Source organism: Archocentrus centrarchus, chromosome 16 (genome assembly GCF_007364275.1).
Source record: "Archocentrus centrarchus isolate MPI-CPG fArcCen1 chromosome 16, fArcCen1, whole genome shotgun sequence".
NCBI lineage: Eukaryota > Metazoa > Chordata > Actinopteri > Cichliformes > Cichlidae > Archocentrus > Archocentrus centrarchus.
Window position 1 is genome coordinate 12,222,760 of NC_044361.1, and position 23,298 is coordinate 12,246,057.

The 23,298-nt window shown below is 41.7% G+C and overlaps 1 protein-coding gene across 1 annotated transcript; it reads left to right on the plus strand.

Annotated features, from left to right (window-relative positions):
• The first annotated feature begins 902 nt into the window (after positions 1–902).
• macf1b (microtubule actin crosslinking factor 1b) lies at positions 903–22,915 on the plus strand. Its single transcript, XM_030749463.1, has 40 exons — positions 903–1,183; positions 4,271–5,003; positions 5,218–5,265; positions 5,387–5,557; positions 6,102–6,268; positions 6,361–6,520; positions 6,619–6,703; positions 7,010–7,254; positions 9,052–9,171; positions 9,281–9,388; positions 9,497–9,715; positions 10,013–10,216; positions 10,293–10,524; positions 10,608–10,834; positions 10,927–11,049; positions 11,140–11,241; positions 11,552–11,653; positions 11,794–11,958; positions 12,157–12,312; positions 12,609–12,806; positions 12,974–13,102; positions 13,212–13,382; positions 13,508–13,663; positions 13,767–13,973; positions 14,089–14,208; positions 14,296–14,465; positions 14,581–14,740; positions 15,060–15,254; positions 15,513–15,638; positions 15,864–16,007; positions 16,183–16,371; positions 16,475–16,589; positions 16,731–16,897; positions 17,047–17,209; positions 17,368–17,522; positions 17,623–17,697; positions 17,920–18,037; positions 20,381–20,526; positions 20,874–20,994; positions 21,112–22,915. The coding sequence occupies exons 2-40, from the start codon at positions 4,350–4,352 to the stop codon at positions 21,135–21,137; spliced, it is 6,339 nt and encodes a 2,112-aa protein (XP_030605323.1). The 5' UTR covers positions 903–1,183; positions 4,271–4,349; the 3' UTR covers positions 21,138–22,915.
• The last annotated feature ends 383 nt before the right edge of the window (positions 22,916–23,298 follow it).

Genomic DNA, 23,298 nt, shown 5'->3' on the forward strand with positions numbered 1-23,298 from the left:
AATTTCACTATAGGGGTCCTTCCTTGCTTTCCCATGCCAGAAGCATAGAAAAGACTGCATTATCTTCCCATTTCTCTCTATTTTGTGTTTGCTTCCAGCCGCTTTGTTTACAGGGTTGAGTTGCAGTGGCTGGAAGTGAGTTGAAAAGTAATCTGAGATGTTTTACAGTAATTAGTTGTCTTTGTTGCTGCTGTGGAGACTGCTGCACTGCCTCAGAATGGGGAATCGGGGACTGCAAGGGGGTTGGGGTGAATGCGTAAGTGGGTGGATGGCAGGGTGGGTGTGGGTCCCTTCTTTTGTAGCCTGCACTACTCTCCCTCACCATCGAGAGAGGGAATGGGCTGAGGCAGCTGTCACTTACCATGTGAATGTTTCAAGGGCGGCCCAGGGGTCTTTAGAAAACTCTCCCCTTTTTTGCCCCCCCACCTCATTTTTCAAGAAGAAGCACCATGGAGTTTCTGAGCCACAGTCAGACTCAGGGGAGGGGCTTTGTTGGATGAGAAGGGGGAGAGAGTGGAAGAAAAAACAAGTCTGGGGAAGGTAAAGGGGGCACTTTGCCGCCAGGCTGCCCGGTACAGGAGCAACCTGAGCAGCAGCAGCATTGGTGAGAATAGCACTGCCATGTCGTTATATGGAACTGGCACAATCTGACCTCAATGTGAAAACTGCTCTTGGCTGGGAACTGTGGGAGTTCAACTGAGCCGTTGGAATACATTGTCTCCATTTGGGTGTACTATCCCATCGGTGGCGTTAACAAGGAAAGAATTCCTCTATCGCAGCTCCCACAACAAAGAAGAAAGGGAGAGGAGCAGAGCTGGTGGGAGGAGAAGTGAAGTGAAGGGAGGGGAGGGGAAGGGTGCACTGTGAGGGGAGAGGAGGGCATTGTTTGCCTGTGACTGTGGGCAACGGAAAAGCATGAGTTATCAGGACATGTGTGAGTGTGTTTAGAAAGTGTGTTTGTATGCATGCAAGTGTGAATGAGTGGACTTGATTGAGTGTGAGCTGGAGGGAGTATGTATGTGTATGTGTTTGAGGAGCCTTCAGTTTGGGATGTTGGAGGTGGGAGGCCATTCAAAGGATGCTCAAACAAAGCTGGATTTTTTCTCTCTCTCTCTTTTTGAACGGTGATTGAGGAGTAGCTGGATTCCTTTACTCATGCTGTTGGGCTCAACTATGCTTCAGGGTAAGTGTAATTCACTTAAGCTTCTAACCGCCAAAACTGCCACTAAGTCAGACTGGTTTTGGACTTTGCTGGTCAGTGATTAAACCAAGAAGCCGTAACAGTGAGTGAGTTCCAACGGAAGGATTTTCTGCATTTACTCAGTTCAACAGGCATTGAAATATCCCAAAGCAGCAGTGTAAATAGATCATTCAGATGTAAGTATACATGTATTGTATTTAGTTCATCTATTTTTTTCTTTGTAAGCAGTCTCTCAATTCCTTGTATGTAGATACGGCCCTTTTTGCTACAGCTACAACTAGCGCATTGTATTTTATACAGTAGCATTGTTATGCACATTTAGACGACCTTGAACAATATCCACCCTAAAATGTTATGAGTCTCATGGGTGAATGCACAGCTGCCATCCTTGATTAGGGACCACTACAATGATTACTACTTCAGGACCTCCCTTAACAGAAACCAGCACACCACAGTGACACAACACTGTGAGGGTCTACAGTTCTGATTGATGATTATTGTTCTGCTACTAATTACCAGTCCACCCATATAGAGCTTCCTAAACCATATCAATCCAGAAATAACACACAAAAACATACCATACAAAGATCTTCTGTATGGTATTCTAGATTCTCATAATGCATACACATATATACATAACTCAGATATGAAACACTAGAAACAAATTAGACATGAAATGAATATTAATAATTTTGATGTTCATGTTTCTTTTGCCATATCAGTTGGAGTCCCTATACTATAATCATAATCCAATTCATCAGGAAATGGACTGTTGTCATGTATCATAAATCACAGCTGAGAGCAGAGAGAGGGCCATTTGAATTAAGGGCCATTTTAAAGGTGGTTAAGTGATGGGATGGTTAGGTCAATATCAGTTAAATAGTAGAGTGGTTCTCTGGTTCCCTTGCTCCCTTTCAACTATCATTATACAAAAAGGTGAGTGGTGTAGATCAGATCCAGGAATGCTGAGAAGGAATTCTTTCATGAAACATTGTAGGTTATTATACATCTTCCTTATAAAATGAATGATTCTCCCCTCCTATTGTTTTCCTCACTCTATATCAGGTCTGAGGAGCCCTATCCAGGCAACATAATGAGAAAATGAATTTGTAAGCATATGTATTTCAAATAGAATATCCTTTTTACTGTAGCATGTGATGAAAGTACTCTACTCAGCATATCCTCACACAGTGTGCTGTGAGATCACTGTAAAAGCAGCCGTGTAATTTAGTAAATGACCACACATGTGGTGCGGTAACCAGACACGGCACACCCTCTCCCCTGAATTGTTAACCCAAGTGGACACAGCCACAGACACTCTCTCCCTTCCTCGAGAGACCGCTGGGCAGTGATCTGGGCTAACTGGGTAATCATTGATCTTGAGGCTGGGGCTTTGTCTGGGCACCACTCTCTGATCTGACTGTGTACTCCCCTGTGGTCCTTTGACTGTATCATCTGCTCAGCAGAAACATGCAGGATGTAGGTAATTACTAGTCTAATGCACATGGAGGCATCATATCAAAATAGGTCATATTTAGACTCCCATTCACTTAAACACTGTCATATCTCATGTTACTATAACGATAGTAGCATATATATATATATATGTCTGTATGTACCCTAGCTCCTTAATAGGTGGGCTGATCTATATCTATTTTTTTCATGTGTTGCGTTCAGCAGATGTCGCCCGTATGTAACTTAACGGTCACCAAAATTTGTATCTGTGATGGAATTTTGTCACCACTAAATACAGAATGAAGTCTTTGAAAAAGCACTGTGGGCCTGGCAACAGTCAACACTACAACACAGGGTGGATTTTTATTAGTAATTATAATTGTAGCACATTTACAAATATTCACCCAGATAAGAGCTGATTCAAATTTGTTTTTCATATTCACAGTAGAGCAATATGAAGTTCTCCTTAGCTGCAGACTTCCTTTGTCTAACTTGTGACAAAGATAACAAAGCTGCACCTTCAGCAAAGTAGAGTATGGCTGTGATATACAGACTAACTGTATCTATATTGAACTGTACTGTATATCCACATTTTCTACATTCTCAGTAGTTTGAAGAGCCAGCATCCCAATTTCCTTTTTGCTGACCCATAGAGACCCCCCACAGATCTTTAGTCACCAAGCATGAACTGAAGTGACCTGTAATAATTCTGACTGGATCAGTCCAATCATGACTCAGAGGGAGGACCTAACCTCAACAGCACCCGTCCCTGTGCTGTCCTGATGAGCTCACCTCAGCTCCAATAGACCAAGATAATTACATTCACCTTTAACCCCTCTGTTGAAACAATGAAGACACTAAGCTGAGGGACAAGCAGGCTGAGGTTGTAATAAGAGAAAGTCAAGTGTCCTGCAGGCTTCAGTTGGTGACCTTTATGGAATAGTATTTGCTTGTATACAGTGTATACTGTAAGGCATGCTACTGATTGGTATCTTTTTTCCTAAAAAAAAACAAACAAAAAAAAACCTCCCCCACTACTCCCATGCCACTTCATATTCCTGCACCTCCTCTTGTTGACACCCTCTAGAAAGGCGATGTCTGTGGGTTTATGGCTGTCATATTTGATCAGATCCTTAACGGCTTTCCCAGGACTGGTCCAGGCTGAGTTACAGAAAGCGCTGGCTGATTGCCACTGCTTTTTCTGTGCCAGGCTCAACAGTGGGATCCTCGACAAGCCTGTCACATTGATTTCTAAGCCCAGAATATTTCGGTTGGTGATGCGACATAGAGGGAGTGTGTGTTTGCATGTGTGTATGGGAAACCTAGACAAAGGGTGGGGAATATCCTGGCCAAGTATCTCCGATGAATTTTTCTATAATCCTCCAGTGCCAAGAAAAGGGCAACATTGGCACAGAAATGTAGCAAATGAAGAATATGAGAAACTGGTTTACTTGTTTCTAAGCAGTTTTCTGGACATGTAAGCTATGGCAAGGAGTAACTAGTGACTTTAAAACAGGGAAGCTATGCTTTTAAAGGAAGAACAACAGTGGTATTATTTTGTTAATTCACATGAGCAATTATTCATTGCATGATGACACCCTTGTTTTATTTTAGGTAGCTGAAGGAACTCCTGCATGCATGGCCGCTGGCCCTTACCTCAACTATTACCTCACTAGCCACTGGGCTGAAGATTATGGGTAACCTCATCAGCCGGCCCAGCTGCCTGGGCCAGAAGTCCAAGCATGTCAGGTCAGATGAGGACTATCTGAAGGAGTGCTACCAACGAAAAAAAGAGTGGCAGCCCACAGAGCAACATGGGGAGGGCAAAAAGGAAGAGCTCAAAGACAAAACCAAGGATGATGTGAGCAAGGAAAGAGAGATAGAGAGTTACAAGGAACCCCAGGAAATTGATCTTAAAAGGGAGCAGGGTGCTCAAACTCCTATTTCAGATAAACCCCTTCGCAGTTCTCCTGCCTCAACAATCAGGAGTACCAGCACTCTAGAAAATGCTTGGCACAGCAGCCCTTCTCCAATCAAAACTTCTCGAAATGGGACTCTGACAAGGAGGACAGTGCCTCCAGAGTTCGCCAGATCACCTCTGGCTCACCCAGAAAAAACTGCTGCAGAGAGGCAGGCCAGCTTCCAGAGGAGAGACTCCAGAGAAGGAAGCCCCTGGTCCTGGAAGACTGTGGCATCACGTGAGGTCACAGAAGTAACAGAGGTGACAGAGACCATTGTAACAGAAATTGTGGAAGTGACCGAGTATCCGCCTGGAGATAAAGGAGGGAACCCCATTGTCACCAGAACCGTTAGAGTCCTGAATGGTGTCGCAGAGGAGCTTGCAGAGGTTGAAAAAAACATGACTTTCAAATATGACAAGTTGTATTTGGTTTTCATTTCACTCTTTTCATTAATCATTCTACCCTAAAATTCTCTCTGTTTCCAAAAGCAAAATTTTTGCCTTTTATGGTCTCTATCTCATGGTGGTGGATCTTGTTATAACAGCGTTTTTATGAATTAATATGAATTAACACAACACTAGGACTATCTTTACTTTGCAGCTCCAAAGTTCAAGCTCAGACCAAGATTCCAGCCTGGATAAATGGAGGGTAGGTTTTACCCATATCACGTTTCTGTGGTAGTGAAGCTGATCATATTTCTAGTGAAACTGTTTGCCTAGTTTTTATTTATTCATACTTAAGATACTGATATGTTGTGGTCTTTCTCAAGGGAACAAGATCTGCTTTGGCACTAAAGGATGTTTCTACAGATTCTGAAACATTTCTCCAAAACCTGGAAGCTTTGCTCACTTGGGTCAGTGAAATAGAGGAGCTCACAGCAAGTCAGAAGCCCCCATCATCAGAGGTGAAAGTGGTGAAAGCACAGCTCCAAGAACAAAAGGTTTGTTATCTTCATCATCACATCACCTAGTTTCATGTTCCAAAAATTCTCTCGGGTTCTATAGCGGGCAGAATATGAAAGATTTACCTATAGGAAGCTGTCCCAATTCCCCAGAAAATGCTCTAAAGCTTTCTTTTTAAGATAAATTTCCTCTATTCAGTAGTGAATGGGTGGTGTTCATCACCACAATGAGCTTCAGTAACTCTTTGTGTACACGTCCTGAGGGTATAAAAAAGCATGGAAGTTTCTCACCTTTCAGCAGCACTCACACCTATTGTGAGCTCTTTGAAATCTGCCTGGTCATTGATAATCTAAGTTTGTGAAACAGGACTTTCCCCTCACTGACTGCCACAAAGGCAGGAAGAAAAACAAAACCAAAAAACAAGAATGGGGCTTTAATAAATATTAAGTTTTGGTGCAAGCTTTGTCACTTCTCAGAAATATGACCTAAAATACCCAGAATAGGTTTTCTGTATAGCAGTATCTGAAGCGTTTTCAATTCCACCAAGTATGTCTTTACCTGAGATGCCCAGCTGTTTCACAGCTCTTGCAGCGCCTCCTAAAAGACCGACGGCGTAGTATGGACTGCATGATGTCAGAAGGCCCTCAGCTGGTGGAGGCCCACGCAGGAGAAGAAGGGGAGCAGGCAAAGGTCAGACTATCCACTCTTAATCAGAAGTGGGAGGCCTTACAGCAGGAAGCAGAACAAAGGTGAACCACCGGCAATGCCACACTTTGTTTTGGTAGGGCTTAATGCATGAGACAAATACTGTATTACTCACTGATTATGGGGGCTTTTGTAGGAGGGCAAGTCTGGAGCTCATCCTGCCCAGGGCCCAGCTCTTCCAGGAAGGAGTGGACAGCTTGCAGCAATGGCTCATATCAGTGGAGCAGACCCTAGCTGAACTACGAAATGCAGAAAGAGTAATGCTGCATCTCACAGAGGCTTCAGACCGGGCCAAGGTTAGAAATTTAAAACAAATGGTTCAACACCATGAAAGGTGCATTACACTGATTAAACAGATGGATACATTTTTAACACATTCTTCTTCTTCTTTTAGGCTGTTGTTGAAGAAATTCAACTCAAAACTGCTGAACTAGGGAAAATCCAGAAGTCAGGTCATGATCTAATGGAAGCATTATCAGGTAATTTTTACTGAAAATTATACATGTTTGAATCAGTTACCAGGGCTGGAAGGATTAAAAGAAGATCTGCCCATGTCTGTCACTGAACTCAGCTTGTTTGATGATTGCTTTGAGAGGTTCAATAATCAAAACTGTTACCTGAATATATACCTTCAAATTAACCACCACTTATTCAAACAACTTTAAACACAGCACTGCACTTCCTCGCATCTTGAGCAGTACACCTGCCTAATGTGATGCTGGTCTAATGAGTGGTTGTTCTCATGAATGGCTACCGTATGAATTTGGATTTATTTTTTCTTTCAGAGGAAGAAGCCCAGCAGGTACAGGAGAAGATGGATGCTTTGTGTATCCGTTGCTCTGTGCTGAGTCTGAGCAGTCTGGACGTTCTGCAGAGACTGGAACAAGCTCTTGAGGCCTCCAGTCGTTGTACCTCCAGCCAAGAGGACCTCCACCTGTGGCTAGGTCGCATTGAGAGGGAGCTCTTGGGGGCAGCAGGGGCACAGGCACATGCTGGAGATGCAGTACTATGTGTAGCTGAGAGACAAAGGGTAATTTTTACACATGAAGAGCTTTTCAGGGTGCATACAGGACCACCTGATGGCCATATATAAGTGGAAGTGCACAGCAAATACAGTTGTGAAAAATTTCACAGGACTCTGTAAAGTACTGCGAAAAACTAAGTACACCCCATGATTCAATAGCTTGTAAAGCCACCTTAAGCAGCAATAAAGTTTTCTATGACTTTATCAGTCTCTCACATCGTTGTGGCGCTGGGGTTGGCAATTAATATTCTCAAGGGGAAACTGGGACTGTTGTAGAGGGCCATATAACGCAACAGTCCCACTTTCTCACGTGGCCCCTTGACCCACTCTTCTTTAGTGTTGCTGCAATTCATTGAGATTTGTGGGCATTTGTTTATGCACAGCTCACTTAAGGTCCAACAAGAACAAGAATTTTAATTGGGTTGAAGTCTGGACTTGGACTGGGCCACTGCAGCACCTCGATTCTTTTCTTTTTCAGCCATTCTGCTCTAGATTTATTGCTGTGCTTGGGATCATTGTCCTGTTGGACGATCAAATTTTGGCCAAGCTTTAGCTGTCAGACAGATTAAGGCACCTGGCTGCTTCTTACCCTCTTAATTCTTATGGAAGCAGTAAGGATGTACTTAGTTTTTCACAGGTCTGCATAGTGTCCTGTAAAAATGTTCTTTTTCACTTGCCTGTAGGTGAAAGTGGTTTTAAGCAGCAATGAGAAAGTATATATAAAAAAAAAATTAGGTGAGAATCTATAATAATAGATTGGCAAACATCACAGTTTGTTTCCCAGACAAAAACGACAGAAAATATTTAGTAATAAATCAGGCTACTTTAGCTGGGGACTGCAGGTGTCACTATTGGCTTGCTAATCTAGTCCAACGGACTGTCAACAAAATTCATTTTTTACCACGACCCCACCGTGAGTTACATTAAAACTTACACAACAAATTAATGTAATTTATTCAAATGCCCAAGTTATGCTAAACTACATGAATGCAAAAGTATTTTTTAAAAGGTGGCTTTTAATGTACACTTTATTCTCAAAATCTAAAAATTTAGCTAGCTAGGTAGCGTGCTAGATTTTGTTAACTTTTCATTACCTAAATTTTTAGTTGGTTAGGCAAGCTGGTAAGTTAGCTATTAAAAAAATAAAGAATATTTGTTCCACTGAACTATGCTAGCAAGGTAGATATAAAAGTTACGCTATAGCTAAGGGTGTTCAGGCTATGCTAACAAATACTATCTCATCTGACTTCAATGTAAGTAAAGGCATCAGAGCAGATTTATATTAATTTCATTTAGTTAGGTGGACATATTTACCAGATACCTCAGAGGACCTTCATGTGGCACCTGCCTTTGCTGTAAAATCTAACACATATAAGAAGCTATAACTCCAAGCCCTAATTAAGCCTGGGCCTAATTAATGGAATTAGTTTCACCTGGCTTCTTCCTGCTGCAACATAAAATGTGATCAGCTGACATTTTAATCATGCTGACAAATACAGAATATCAAATAAGCTTCACACAGTACCTTCCAAGCATTCTTCTCTAGAGTATGTTTCCAGTTTACACACTGGTAAATATTTATATATTTATATTTATTAAAATGGGAATCATATATTTTTTAAATAATTTCTATACAGTATATTCTTTAATAGTTTTTGTCTTTTATTTTATTAGTTGAAAGAATTTGAATATTGCTACATGTGGTTTTTGCTCTAAGCTGTTGGTAAACTTCAGAACATATTTATTTATATCTGAATGACAATTGATTTATTTATGTCATAATATTGTGTATTTTTTTATCAGTTGGAACAGGCAGTGGTAAAAGAGATGGCTTGGTTCAAAGATACAGCAGCCAAGCTTGAGAAGCTGAAAACCATTGATCTCGATCCAGAGCTCATAGCAGAACAGCTCTATGAGCAAAAGGTCAGGATACACACAAATAAACTATGTTATATACAATAAAGTTTAATAAATCCATCAAAATTAATGGCTTGGTAACTGATTTTAACTACATATAATATCTCCTGAACAGATTTTAGCAGTTGAGATTCTACAACACCGGTTCAATATTGAAAAGATGGTTAAAATCACCGAAATCTTGATGACATACACCGATGAAGGGGAAACTGGCGACCTCAGGGTATACTCTCAACTAAAATTTATCACTTGATTTTATCAATAAAGCAACCAAATACACTACTGAGTGCTTTGAATGTATTTTTTTCCCCACTCTTACATCTCCTTGCAGACACCAATAGAGGCCTTACAAGAACAATGCAACACCACCTCAGCTACCAATTCCCATGTGGTCCTGCAGCTTGAGCATGCTCAGTCACTCCTCCTTCAATTCTCTGAGGGCTTTGTCGAGGTTTCACCATGGCTTGACGAAACTCAGACCCTGATTGGCCAGCTTTCCCTTACCACAATTAGCTATGAGGCATTTCGGGAACAACAGGACCTTTTACAGGTAGAAGAAACCTGCTTTCCCATATTAGAATGCCAGTTTTTCTCTTCTTTCATCATCCCTTTTTGTCCTGGTGAACAATGAAGTCCTTTCATACTTTGCAGCCACTGCCACTTTTTTCTCTGGGTAAATGTGCTGATCTGTTCAAACACAGTTCATTAATGTAATCTGCTTTTCTGTTTTGTCAGATTTGTCAACCTTCCTCTTCTCATTTTAGCAGTTAAAAGCAAATACTTTCTGGAGTATAATCTGCTCTTCACATAGTTGTTAAACTTAAACTTTTTTCTTTCTTGAACTTAGGGTCTGAGGGAATCTATAGCAGAACATAGACCTCTGATTGCACGTTTATGCTCTCTGGCAAAACGCTTGTCAGAACTAAACCCCCTTGAGGGGGCCCAATTCTGTCACAAGGCTACAGAGGCTGAGGAGCAGCATAGAGCTATTAGAGACCGGGTCAGGGAGACTGCCAATTTATTGGAGGAATCCTTCCCTCGATTCACTCAGGTAATAATTCTTGTTTGAAAATTTCACCAGTTTGCCCTATACTAGTTTGCAACTTCACGTTTTCTTATTCCTCTAGCTGAGTGAGAGAATGACTCTTATCAGAGAGAGTCTTAACCGCCTGCTCAGTCGCATACAGACACCTACCTTACTTCAAGGTCTCACGCCAAGAATCCAGGAGCAGCTGCAGGATAACAAGCAAACCCTGGCTGAATTGTCCAAACTCGAGTTGGGCCTCAGCAGTGTCAAAACACAGGCAGACGAACTGCTGGCTAACACTCGGGCTGCCGGGGATGGATCCATCGGCACAGGTGACCATATTCTCAGATTTTTCTTATTGTGGGGAAAGGGGCAGATTCTAAAGAATTTCCTTGCTATATCCTTGTGATCCCAGCAATTCAAGAGCGAGTGTCCAGCCTGTCCCTGCTTTGGGATGAGACGCATAATCAAGCTAAGGAGAGGGAAACCTGGCTGCTCAAGCTCTTGGACCTTGCCATAAAATACTGGAGTGACGTCAGCGATGTCACAACTGCTCTTAATGATGCTCAGCAAGCTGTTTTGGATCTTAATGCTAGTCAAACAGACTCAGAAACAATACGTCAGAGCCTTGAAACCATGCAGGTTTGTCTGAATACTTTAAAAAGAAGCATGCATAAGGAACCCATATTGTTAGAAAGCAACTTTTTAACTGTTTACATCTTTTCAACTTATAGACTCTCAGGGAGGATATAGACAGTTTGCAGGGAGATCTGGACAGCCTTGGCGTTCTGGGAATGGATCTGATGTCAGCATGCGGAGATACAGACAAACCAGATGTCACAAAGAGCCTAGATGAAGTATGAAATCTATCTGACAGTATTTTTTTTTTTTCAACTGATTGAAGTGTGTTCACTAACATAAAACCATATGTTTTTGCTGTCTTAAAGCTCTATTGCATGTGGAACAACTTAAGCAAACTGTGGAATGAATGCCACAAAAAGCTGGAGGAGTCCTTGCAGATGGCACTGTATTATCAAGATACCATGCAGGTATGTGTCCAAGTGCTATGCATACCATATATGCAGTGTGCCTACGTGTATAACATACATTTCATTATCACAGCTATATCAAATAGTATACTTTGGTTAAATCTCCCAGGCACAAACAGCGCTCTGGTGTCCTGTTAAACACACAGCTAGTCTTATTCTGTTGCAATAGTAAAATTCAGATTCCCTTTAACTTTAGTTATTGTATAAGTGAATGAAACACTGTATGCTTTATTTCAAAATATAAATGACTTGGATGAAGTTGATAGACAATATCATCAAACCTGTATAAATCATACCACTTTTCTAACAGGGTTTGTTTGAGTGGTTAAAATCAGCTGAGTTGAGGTCTACAGAGGAGTTCACAGTAGGAACTGACTTGGAATCAGTCAAGGAGCAGCTATGTGACCTTAAGGTGAGGTCGTACACCACAGTACCCTAGAATCTGAAATGAAATTAATTCAAAACAGCACCTTTGCCTATTAAAAGTAACATATTATCATAGTATAACATATCAAAAACGGTTGTGTTATCTTATGTTAACCCTTGTTTTAGGAATTGAAGCGGGAACTTTACCAAAAGAAGATTGAGATAGAAAGTCTGAGCCATCGGTTTGTGTGCCGGCTGTCTCCAGGCTCAGAGCGCCCAGGCTCCATCTCACCACTGTGTGACTTCAGACAGCGCTGGGACAGTATGGAGTCAGAGACTGTCAACAGACAGGTAAGAAGGTGGAAGCAGGTGGAGTGATGTAATGTTAATGTTAACTTTGCTATTATCTGTTATATCTACCACAACTGCAAAAGAGATTTTACTGAAAGAAAAGTGAGCTAGCCTGACTGCAAAACGGTAATATATAAAAATCAGTTTCCAGTCAGTGCCGTCACCTTAAGGTATACTATCCACTCACTATGTTTGCAGCATCAGTTAGAGTGTGCTCTGCTGGGTCTGGGTCAGTTCCAAAATACACTGGATGAGCTGCACACATGGATTTCCAGAACCACTGAACAACTGCAGGGCAGCCAGCCAATCAGCATCGACCTGCAGGCCTGTGAAATAGAACTGGCTAAACACAAGGTTGGTGGTGGCCTTAATAAATACAAATGTACTGTGACTACCTAACTAAACTAGCTAAATTTCAAACAAGCCCTTCAGTAGAGCTACGCAGTCATAGGTAACAATGAAAACTTTGTGTATGTATCTTGTTTAATGTATATTTTACACACCTCTAGAATCATCTGATAGCAGTAAATGTATCTGCCAGAAATAACTGAGACCAGAAAACACTTTACCCAGAAATTTACAAGCAATACATTATAGTCATACTGCACATATGTGCAAATCCCTAACCTTTTACTTCTGCCTTCTCCAAGGTGTTGCGGAATGATGTTATGTCTCATGCTCGCACAATGGAGTCCCTCAACAAGGCAGGCAGGGGGCTGCTGGAGGTTGGGTCTGCAGACAGTCCGCATGGCCTGCAGTCTCGGTTGGAGCATCTCAGTGAGAGCTGGGAGTTTGTCCGCTGTGAGACTGAACGCAGGCAGCTGGAATTAGAGAACAGACTGAGTCAGGTGAAGAAAGAAACATTATTACATTGTAGCAGAATTTATTATTTTTTTTTATTGTAAAATGTGATCTGATTTATGGCTTTTTATCACAAAGGAAATCATTTAAAGAAAAGCTGAAAGGTTTGGTGCCAAATGTTCATGCATGATATATGTATGTTGTGCTCCTACAGGTGCAAGATGTTACAATGGAGATTCAGGATCTTTTGCAGTGGTTGGAGACTACGGAGCTGAGGCTGTCCTCTTCTAAAACCATGTGGGGCATGCCGGATTCTGCAAGTGAAAGGCTCAATGCACACTTGGTGAGGTTGATTGGCTTTTAACATTCAAAATATAAACTGTAATCAAGAAAAGCAACATTTATTTGCTAGTGAAGATATTCGTTATAATTTTTTTTTTGACTTGTGACAGGAGTTGTGCAATGAGATGGAGTCAAAGCTCCATTCCTACACAGATGTGAAGAATGCCATTCACAGGATGCTGGAGAGCAGCAGTGTTGTCCGCGGATCGAGCACCGAGCACAGCTTATCGATTCTTGAACAGAAATGGGCATCTGTTTGCAGCAAAGTCCAGGAGCGAAAGGTCATTTAGCTTATCACAGTCAACGTGCTGCCTCGTTGAGATTTGTTGTCATTTCCGACGTATTTTTATTATTTGAATACAAGCACATTATTACGGTACATCAGAGTGTATGGCTCTTTCCACAGGCAAAGCTCACAGAGGGACTTAATCTGGCCAAGGAGTTTCACAGTAGTGTCCAGGAGCTTCTCACTAAAATGACCAAGTGTGAAGAATCTATTAGGATTCTTCCAGCTCCCAGCTTTGTTCTGGACACAGTTTGTACACAACTGCAAGATCACAGAGTAGGTTTTCTTGTATTTTTATTTCTATTTGTGTCCAATCCAGAGATTTGCACACTAAAATAAACATTTGCTTTTGTTTTATAAAATGCTTTTATCTACACAGACACTGGTGAATGAAGTTAATAGTTATGGGGAGAAGAAGACCACAGTGGAGAACGCAGGCTGTAGACTAACGGAGCTCAGCAGAAAGGAAGACTGTGATGTCATTCATAACCTAATCATGACCGTCCAGGATCGATACAAAAAGCTACAGCAGCGGACTTCAGACCGAGGCCGGATGCTGGAGGATGTTAAAAAGAATGTCAAGCAGGTATATTTCACATCTAATATATAGAGATAACCTTTTCTTATGCTTAAACATGTAGTTAATTTGCCACCCACGGAGAGCTGTGTATAAAAATCTGGCTTTGGATCTCACACTTCAGTTTAATGAATCTTGGCGCCTCCTGGAGGACTGGATGACAGAGGTTGAACAGACATTAGACACACATAAAGAGATTGCAGTGTCCCATGAAGAGATTAAGCAACAACTGACAGAACAAAAGGTACATTACAAACATGGTTATATGCTGTAGAAGTACCTTTGCTGTTCACTTCTGTGTCATTCATGTACTGATTACTCTTGTAATTAGGAGTTCCAGAAACTACTGAGATCAAAGAGGCCCATGTACGACGCAACCCTGAAGAGTGGTCGCAGCCTACATGAACGAGCTCAAACCTGCCATGATAGGCAGCATCTGGAGAACTTAATGGCTGAGCTCAAAGATACGTGGGACACCATCAGCGGCAAATCCATGGAGAGGTGGGAACACACGCAACTGAATTTCTATCAACTAATAAGCCAAACATTCGGGTTTTTGTGGAGTAATGACAAAAAAAAAAAAAATTACAAAGTGTTGTTTATTTTTTTCTGTTAGGCAGCATAAGCTGGAGGAAGCACTGCTTTTCTCAGGAAGATTCACTGATGCTCTGCAGGCATTGAATGACTGGCTGTATAGAGCAGAACCCCAGCTAGCTGAAGACGTTCCTGTTGGTGGAGACAAAGACATGGTCAACAGTCTCATAGACAAACATAAGGTACAGTGATTATGCAAATGAATGAGATAATACAGCTCAGTAAAAATGTATTTTATACCTCTGCCATATCTGCAATAGAGACACAGGATTCATTCTAATCTGTGTTTTCATTCTAGTTTTAGTGTTACTTAACATAAATGTCAACCTCATTTTCATATTAGACGCACAACAGTTATATAACACATTTATTATTCACTGTTAAGTGCTACATGTTGCACACTGACTTTGTATTGCATATTGATGTATCTCTTTCTTCACAGTCCTGCCTCCTGACTTAAATAAAATAAGTTTTCAGCAATATTTTTTTGCTTTCTCTCAGGCCTTCCAGAAGGAGTTGGGAAAGCGAGCTGGCTGCATTAGGACCCTGAAGCGCTCTGTGAGAGATCTGACCAGGAGCAGCACGGCTGATGCTCACTGGCTGCAGGAGCAGATGGATGAACTGGAAGGCCGCTGGGAAGCTGTGTGCAGACTGTCAGTCAGCAAGCAGGACAGGCTGGAGGCTGCACTTCAGCAGGTGCTGCTCACAAATAGTAAAGGGTCCAAGCTGTCCCGTATGCACAGCAGCTGTTTTAAAGTAGAAGCTGGAATTTTGACATTTGACATTCGTGATATGACTGTCTAACTTAATCTTCAAGACATTACCTTTTGTGCTGATACTGACAGTTTCCACACAAAAACTGACAAGTAGTTTCTTTCAGTTTTGTCAAAAGCCAAGAAAAACTCATGATGTGAAATGCTAACAAGGAGCTAACGTCCCCCTCGTTCTTCTTAGGCTGAAAAGTTCGATGGCCTTGTTCACGCTTTCATGGAGCGGCTCACTGAGGCAGAGAGGATACTAAAATATGGGGTCATACCAGAGGAGGAGGAAGGTCTGCTTAGCTTCCGCAAACAACATGAGGTCAGTTTAAAATGATGCTTTGTCACTCCCAATAGAGAAATGATTTGCTTATCAGCTTCCAGGGAGGGCAGAGGACAGGGTCTGCTACAGAAGAAGTTAGTGCAGATAAGGGTTTAGTGTTTGGCTGAAGGTCATTTAAACAAAGCTATGCTTGAGCCCAGCTGCAAGGACGACTACCTTGAACATCAAGAAATTCATCCAAGTCTTTTCTCTGCCCCCCTGTAGGAGTCACTGTCTGCCTTGCAGACTCAGGCAGTGGAGTTGGAGAACATCCAGAGTCTGGGTGAGGAGATTCTTGCCACTTGTCACCCAGATTCCATAATCACCCTAAAATCATGGATCAGTGTCACTAAGACACGCTATGAGGAGGTGAGTGCCGAATTAATTAATTAACACAAGGTTAAATTTTCCTTGAATGTAATAAAAAAAAAAAATAAAAATTCATTGTTTAGTTAACTGTTGCTCTCAGTCACCAAAATGCCTGGAACACTGGAAGACAGTTTATCAATGTATAAACAGTGAGCTGTGTAATTTCCTCCCTCAGGTTCAGACCTGGGCCCAGCAGCAGGGCCAGAAGATCCAAGCCAGCCTGACGGCGCTGGAGGCAGAGAGAGAGGAAGTCCAAAGACTGTTGGACTGGATCTCATCAGCAGAGGAAGCCCTCAGCCTCAGAGATCAAGAGCCTCTGCCTGAGGCCACTGAGCAGAACCAAAAACTCATTGAGCAACACACAGTATGATTTCTTTCTTTACTTAGCACGTTTACAGTGCAAAACTCTCAGCTTTACAGCATGCTTACTGTACTGTGCAATCTCAGTTATGGACTCCTCTCTGCAGGTATTCATGGAGGAGTTAAATAAAAAGTTCCCAGAGGTAGAACACGCCACTAAATCCTGCAAACACAAGACCATTTCTAAACAGCAGGTCTCCCCAAGCAAACGGCCACTCACGAGTAAGCTACCATGACACAGCATAGTTTACACTGTTTGAATATATACACAAGGGGTTAAGGGTTGAGTAGCTCACTGCTAATGATTTGTAAAGCACATGCAGTATTGTTTGACTGAGCTGAATGATGGCTTTCTTTATCCAGAGAGAAGGAGCACTATGAAGTTGCAGCCTGTTATGCCAGTCCCTCTGGAGCACCTTGACCCCCAGACCCCACAGCTCAGTCAGCTGGTCAGTGAGTGGCAGAAACTTTGGCTCCTGGCTGTGGCGAGACAAAACCGCTTGGAACAGCACCAGCAAATGCTCAAAGAGGTTATTGTGCCTTTTGAATTGTCACTGTAATAATGTGAAAAGATTTATAGGTGTCCAAAACAGTCGAAAAGTATTTGAAATTATTATTAGGCATGAAAGTATGTCATGCAAAGACTAAAAAGGTTGTGATATTTTACTTTTCCCCACAGATGGAAGAATTTGCAAACTTCGACTTTAACATTTGGCGAAAGCGCTACATACAGTGGATTAGTCATTTGAAGTCTCGGATCTTAGATGTGTTTCGCAGCATCGACCGGGACCAGGATGGACGGATCAGCCAGAAAGAGTTCATCGATTATGTCCTCGCTTCTAGTAAGACCTTCTTACCAATAATCAGTTCACTGCTGATGCTGATGCATCACCCATTTAATATTATAATGCTTTAAGTTTTCACATTAAGATCTGCACGGCTGCTTTTCAAGACAAAATGCTATGCAATATCTGTGTGGTTATGTCTACTCCTTCGGTAGAGTTCCCCACCAACTCTCTAGAGATGAATGCAGTGGCAAACATCTTTGACATGAACAATGACGGCTTCATCGACTACTATGAGTTTGTGAGTGCGCTCCATCCTAGCAGAGATCCCTACAGAAAAACACTGGACGCCGATCAGATCAATGAAGAGGCAAGAAGAGTGTGTGCAAAAAGAAACATAAGAAAAATTGAACCTGATGTATTCCTTATCATGTTTTTGGCACATGCTGTCATTATCTTGCCTTCATTAGGTGAGCCGACAGGTAGCTCAGTGTAACTGTCCCAAGAGGTTCCAAGTGGAGCAAATAAGCGCCAACAGATACAGGGTGAGTCGATTGCATAGTCACCAATTCAAAAAACATTTAGCTTCATATTTAAATCCTTTGACACACAGGAAATTAATGTCTAACGAGTCTGGTTTGTTTGGAATAAACATAAAAGACACAACATGCTCTAACGCAGCCATGCATGCTTCAGGAAATTGAAAAATATTCTCAATGTCTGTTTCTTTGCGTGTTTAGCTGTGAATTATTTTATGTTTGCTGCAGTTTGGAGATTCACAACAACTGAGGATGGTTCGAATCCTGCGTAGCACATTGATGGTCCGAGTCGGAGGAGGCTGGACTGCTCTCGATGAGTTCCTGGTTAAGAATGACCCCTGCAGAGGTCTGTAATACTGACTATTTCCTGCAAACACCCTTCTTTCAATGACAAGTTTTTATCAGCCAAAATATTATCCCCAAAAGGACCAGACATCTATTAACATTGTTTTCTCAACTAAATCTAATTGGCCAATCATAGACATGCAACTTTTTACATTACATTTGAATTACATCTTATTTGGCTGTGAAATGTTTTCAACTGTTTTAATAATAAATAAACTTACTAGCCTTCTGTTTCTCATGGGGTTATATTTTATTGTTTGTTGCATGGTAGGTTTATTAGGACAAACCTCTGCACATTCAAAACGTATTGTTTCCACCTGGAAGGGCAGCATAGTACTGTAGTGGTTAGCACTGCTGCCTCATAGCAAGCACATTCCAGGTTTGAATCTGCTGGAGTTTGCAAAAGTTTTGAGGAGGCAGAGTGTATATTCACTTTTCAACCAATTCACAGCATTGTTAAATTGGTAAAGCGGTGGTTTATGAAAAAGATGACGCAAGACAAAGTATTTTTTTCTGTTTTGAGTCGCAGATAATCTGCACCATGTGAATGCTCGTGTTCTGTTAGTTGAGTCTTACTGACAACTTTAGTCTTATTAATATACTGCTCAAAAAAAATTTAAAGAACACTTTTTAATCAGAGTGTAGCATCAAGTCAGTTAAATTTCTGGGATATTGATCTGGTCAGTTAAGTAGCAGAGAGGGTTGTTAATCAGTTTCAGCTGCTTTGGTGTTAATGAAATTAACAACAGGTGTATAACAAAGTGCTGACCCTAGATCAGTCTTTTTAATGGCACCAGAACCCAGCTGATGAGGGAGCCGCGCAGCGTTATGTGTGCTGCAACATTGACGGGAGGAGAAGAAGAGTGGCTGGAGAGTGCTAACATCCTGATCGCTATTTTTTTGGACCTGTGTGATTTAACCACACACACCCACCCATAGAGATATATACTCCACATTATCCCAGTGTATCATTCCATCAATCCCACAATAAATCTTCAGTGACAAAAGCTCTGGACTGTTCATTCTAATCGATGCCCCTCAGTGGCCACATCTACAGCTGAACTCAGTCAGTTAGTGACTGTCTCATAGAACAAGGTGCACTATAGGGACAACAATGAGACAACATCCAAAACAGGAATGGTTTTGCAGGTGGAGGCCACTGATATTTTTCCCCCTCCTCATCTTTTCTGACTGTTTTTTCATTAGTTTGGTATTTGGCTAGGGTCAGTGTCACTACTGGTGGCACGAGGTAATACCTGGACCCTACAGAGGTTGCACAGGTAGTCCAACTCCTCCAGGATGGCACATCAATACTTGTCATTGCCAGAAGGTTTGCTGTGTATCCCAGCACAGTCTCAAGACCATGGAGGAGATTCCAGGAGACAGGTAGTTACTCTAGGAGAGCTGGACAGGGCCATAGAAGGTCCTTAACCCATCTGCAGGACCGGTATCTGCTCCTTTGTGTAAGGAGAAACAGGATGAGCACTGCCAGAGATACTGAATGACCTCCAGCAGGTTGCTGGTGTGAATGTCTCTGACCAAAAATCAGAAAGAGATTTCATGAGGGTGGCCTGAGGGCCAAACGTCCTTTAGAGGACTCTGTGTTCACTGCCCGGCACAGTGGAGCCCGACTAGCATTTGCCATAGAATATCAGAATTGGCAGGTCCACCACTGGTGTCCTGTGCTTTTCACACATGAGAGCAAGTTCACTCTGAGCACATGTGACAGATGTGAAAGGGTCTGGAGAAGCCATGCTGCCCGTAACATCGTCCAGCATGACCAGTTTGGTGGTGGGTCAGTGATGGTCTCCACACATCCATGGAGGGACACACAGACCTCTACAGGCTAAGCAACGGCACCCTGACTGCCATGAGGCATCGGGATGAAATCCTTGGAATCACTATCACACCCTATGCTGGTGCAGTGGGTCCTGGGTTCCCCCTGGTGCACGACAATGCCCGGCCTAATGTGGTGAGAGTATGCAGGCAATTCCTGGAGGATGAAGGAATTGATACCATTGACTGGCCCCCACACTAGCCTGACCTAAATCCAACAGAACAGCTCTGGGGCATTATGTTTCAGTCTGTCTTTGAATGGATCAGTTTCACTTCCTTCAAACAATGTGGCATCCTTTTGTTCCTAACATATTACCCAATCCATATCAGTTTATATATCCAGCATGATTTTTTTTTTTCCCATTGAGATCTGATGGGTTTTCAAAGTGTTCCTTTAATTTTTTGAGCAGTGTATGTACATGTTGGCTGACTATAATAATAGGTGTGTCTATAATTAATGACAAGTTTTACCATTTTCTGTAACGTTCCCCTGCTGGGTCACCAACAGTAAAAGGTCGGACCAACCTGAAGATAAAAGAGAAGTACTTGTCCCCTGCTGGAAGCACCTCTAAGGGTCTGACTGTCAGCCGGTCCAATTCAAGCCTCAGCCTGTACAGCAGTGCCTCTGCCCCCACCAGCCCAATGACACGCAAGGTAAGCTTTAAGTTGCAGGAAAAGCAACATTTTATCTTTCTTATATTGAATAATAAGCAAATTTCTTTATTAACAATAAACAAAGGCGAGAAAAAAATTGCAGCCCCTGCTGGGATTTCCATTATGTACTTTCAGGGGAGCGTGTGTAACTGTTTTATGATTTTGTTCCACTGTTCTAACTTTGAACTCAACGACAGTAGCAACCTAAAAAGTGTTGTGGGGATGTCTTTTTAAAATCCCAAATTGACTACTACATGCAGCATTTTTGTAACTAATTTGTAACTATTTTGTCAATAAGTGACAAATTAGTTATTTGTCACTAATTGGTTCAGCATATCTGGCTTTAGGCATTACTTCGCAGGAGTTTCTCGGGTGACCGCTGCATCCGCCCCAGAAGCTCCATAGCTGCTTTGGGGTCTGACCTACAGTTTGTCACAACAGGGGAGGATAACTCTCCGTCACCACCAGGTCAGTTTTTTTTTTGAAATAAATATGCTTTGTCATGCATCCAGCAGTTACACTTGTAGAACTTGAGAAGTTGTGTTAACCCAATTTCTTCTGTTTTCATTCTTTTGCACCATCTAGAAGAGGCGGAGAGGTTGCCCACATGATTTTCTCTCCCTTTGAGCACCCTAAGTATGCTGCAGCACTCAACCCAAACACAGCCTTGAGGCCCCAGAAGAGTGACAAGCAAAAGTAAGGTGCTAGAAGGGGCCGGAAAACAATGCAATGGTTCACATTTGATCAGCTGAAAATGAAGGAAAAGTACAGGAACGGTCACCAGAGGGGATCCTGAAGGGCATGCAGCTTTGAGAAATCTGCGTGAGAAGAATGTCTCAGTGGGGACAGTGAGGGGTCAGCCCAGATACAAAACAGAGATTTTTTTTTTTTTGGTCCCCTTTTGCATTTCATACATTAGTATCTGATTGCGTAGGGAGTACGAATTTCTGCATGGATACTGCATGACAGCCAGAGCCTTGCTTTAATCAGAATTGCTTTGCTTTTCCAAGCTTGTTAAAGATGCGCTAAGTTGGACAGTGCCAGAACATGTCAGTAATGCTATGTTGCTAATTCAAAGTGACATAGAACTCACATATGATGGCATGTGAAGGTGCTGTGCTGTCTAACTGTGCCATCAATGTCCAAAAAGTACTCATATACCAAAACCATATCTATGTAAAGGGTACAGTATGCCGTCCTTCAGCTTTGTGATATTTTTGTTTTTATGTCATTCCATGAAGAAGATATTGTTGGCAGGGCCACATGTTTTTTGTCTTTTACTTTTTTGGACACTGTGCTTTCAAATGTAATTTTATTCTTTATTGTAAGGATGTTCTAAACACTGGAGATTGCATAATGAACGATGCACTGACAGGTATGACAGGTCATTGCTGAATTGTAGAGATTATTTTCTCAGGACTGGTTTTGTCTTTGGATGTATGTATTTCTATGGAACATTACTGTGAACATGTAGGTGTGCTTTTTCTTCATAACACTGTACTTAGAAATGTTTGTTTAGCACATTATTATTATTATTATTATTATTTTTTATAAATATGCACTTTTCTGTGTCCAACTACTGTAGATATATTATGCTAAGCAAGAAGATGTCATAAGTAAGATTTAAACAAGCTATAATTTTAGTTTGGGGTTCATAAAAAATAACTTTGACAGTTTTATCTCATGAGAATGCAGTGGTTGTATTTTTAATCTTTCTTTTAGTTTCCATGCTTTTCTGGCATTTTAAGAAAAACAGTTTTCTGCCATTCAATATCCACTGAGTTCAGAAATTCTTAAATTTGTTAACTTCATTATTCACGTTCCAAAGATGTTAAGGAAACATGCAACACTAGTTTCCTCAAAAGTAACTTATGAGCCTGGACATACCAGTATGCATTGTTTCAGCAATAAACAGTAAATTATGTTTATCTTGACAAATAAGCAACTGCAAATCCACCATCATCCACTGGCAGTGTCGCACTGTGCAAGATTTTTACTCTGTGGCTTCATCATAGACCAGTTACCGCTATGTTTGTAAGTGTCCCTTTGATATTAGAGCCACCTGAGGTTGAACACAGTAGCTTATGTACTTAATGGCATTTGGTCTATGCAGTTGTTAAGTGGATTTTTTAAAAGTCAAAAATGTTTTACGTGATGGAGTACATTTTCTCTTTGCTTCGTGTTTGAAGACGGTCAATAATTTCCTGTACTGTAAAAATACAGCAGCCAGATTTCACTTCTATTGCTATGCACCCTTATCTTTCTGTACTGTAAATGTTTCTATACTCAGCACTCATGCTGAAGTCTAATTTAGGCAAACTTTAGATGAATGTCACTAATAATTTTACATCCACTTGTATAAAAGAATAAACCTTTTGTATAAAAATAAGAGATAGTTTGCTGTTGTTATTAATGCACTATATGGCTATGGACTAAGGATGCCACATCGTTTGAAATAATTTATCAACCTACACAGGGCTGAATTCAAAGACAATGATGCTGCAGGCTGGTCCCTTTTGCTGAAATTTCATTGCAGCCTGTTTCACTGTAGTGCTCAGTAGTTTGTATGGCATGACATTGGGGCATGCACCTAATGAGATGACAGATGGTGTCCTGGGGGATCTCTACTCAGAGCTGGACTAGGGCATCACTGAGCTCCTAGACAGTCTGAGGTGCAACCTGGCGACGTTGGATGGACTGAAACATAATGTCCCAGAGGTGTTCTCTTGGATTTAGGTCAGTTCCTTCATCCTGTAGAGGAACTGTCTGTAG

Excerpts from the sequence above, each read along its gene's own strand:
- macf1b (XM_030749463.1), top strand. The coding sequence starts at position 4,350 with ATGGGTAACCTCATCAGCCGGCCCAGCTGCCTGGGCCAGAAGTCCAAG. Across the intron at positions 11,654-11,793 it reads AGCAGCTATGTGACCTTAAG|GAATTGAAGCGGGAACTTTA; the intron begins GTGAGGTCGTAC and ends CCCTTGTTTTAG. Across the intron at positions 13,664-13,766 it reads CACAACTGCAAGATCACAGA|ACACTGGTGAATGAAGTTAA; the intron begins GTAGGTTTTCTT and ends TTATCTACACAG.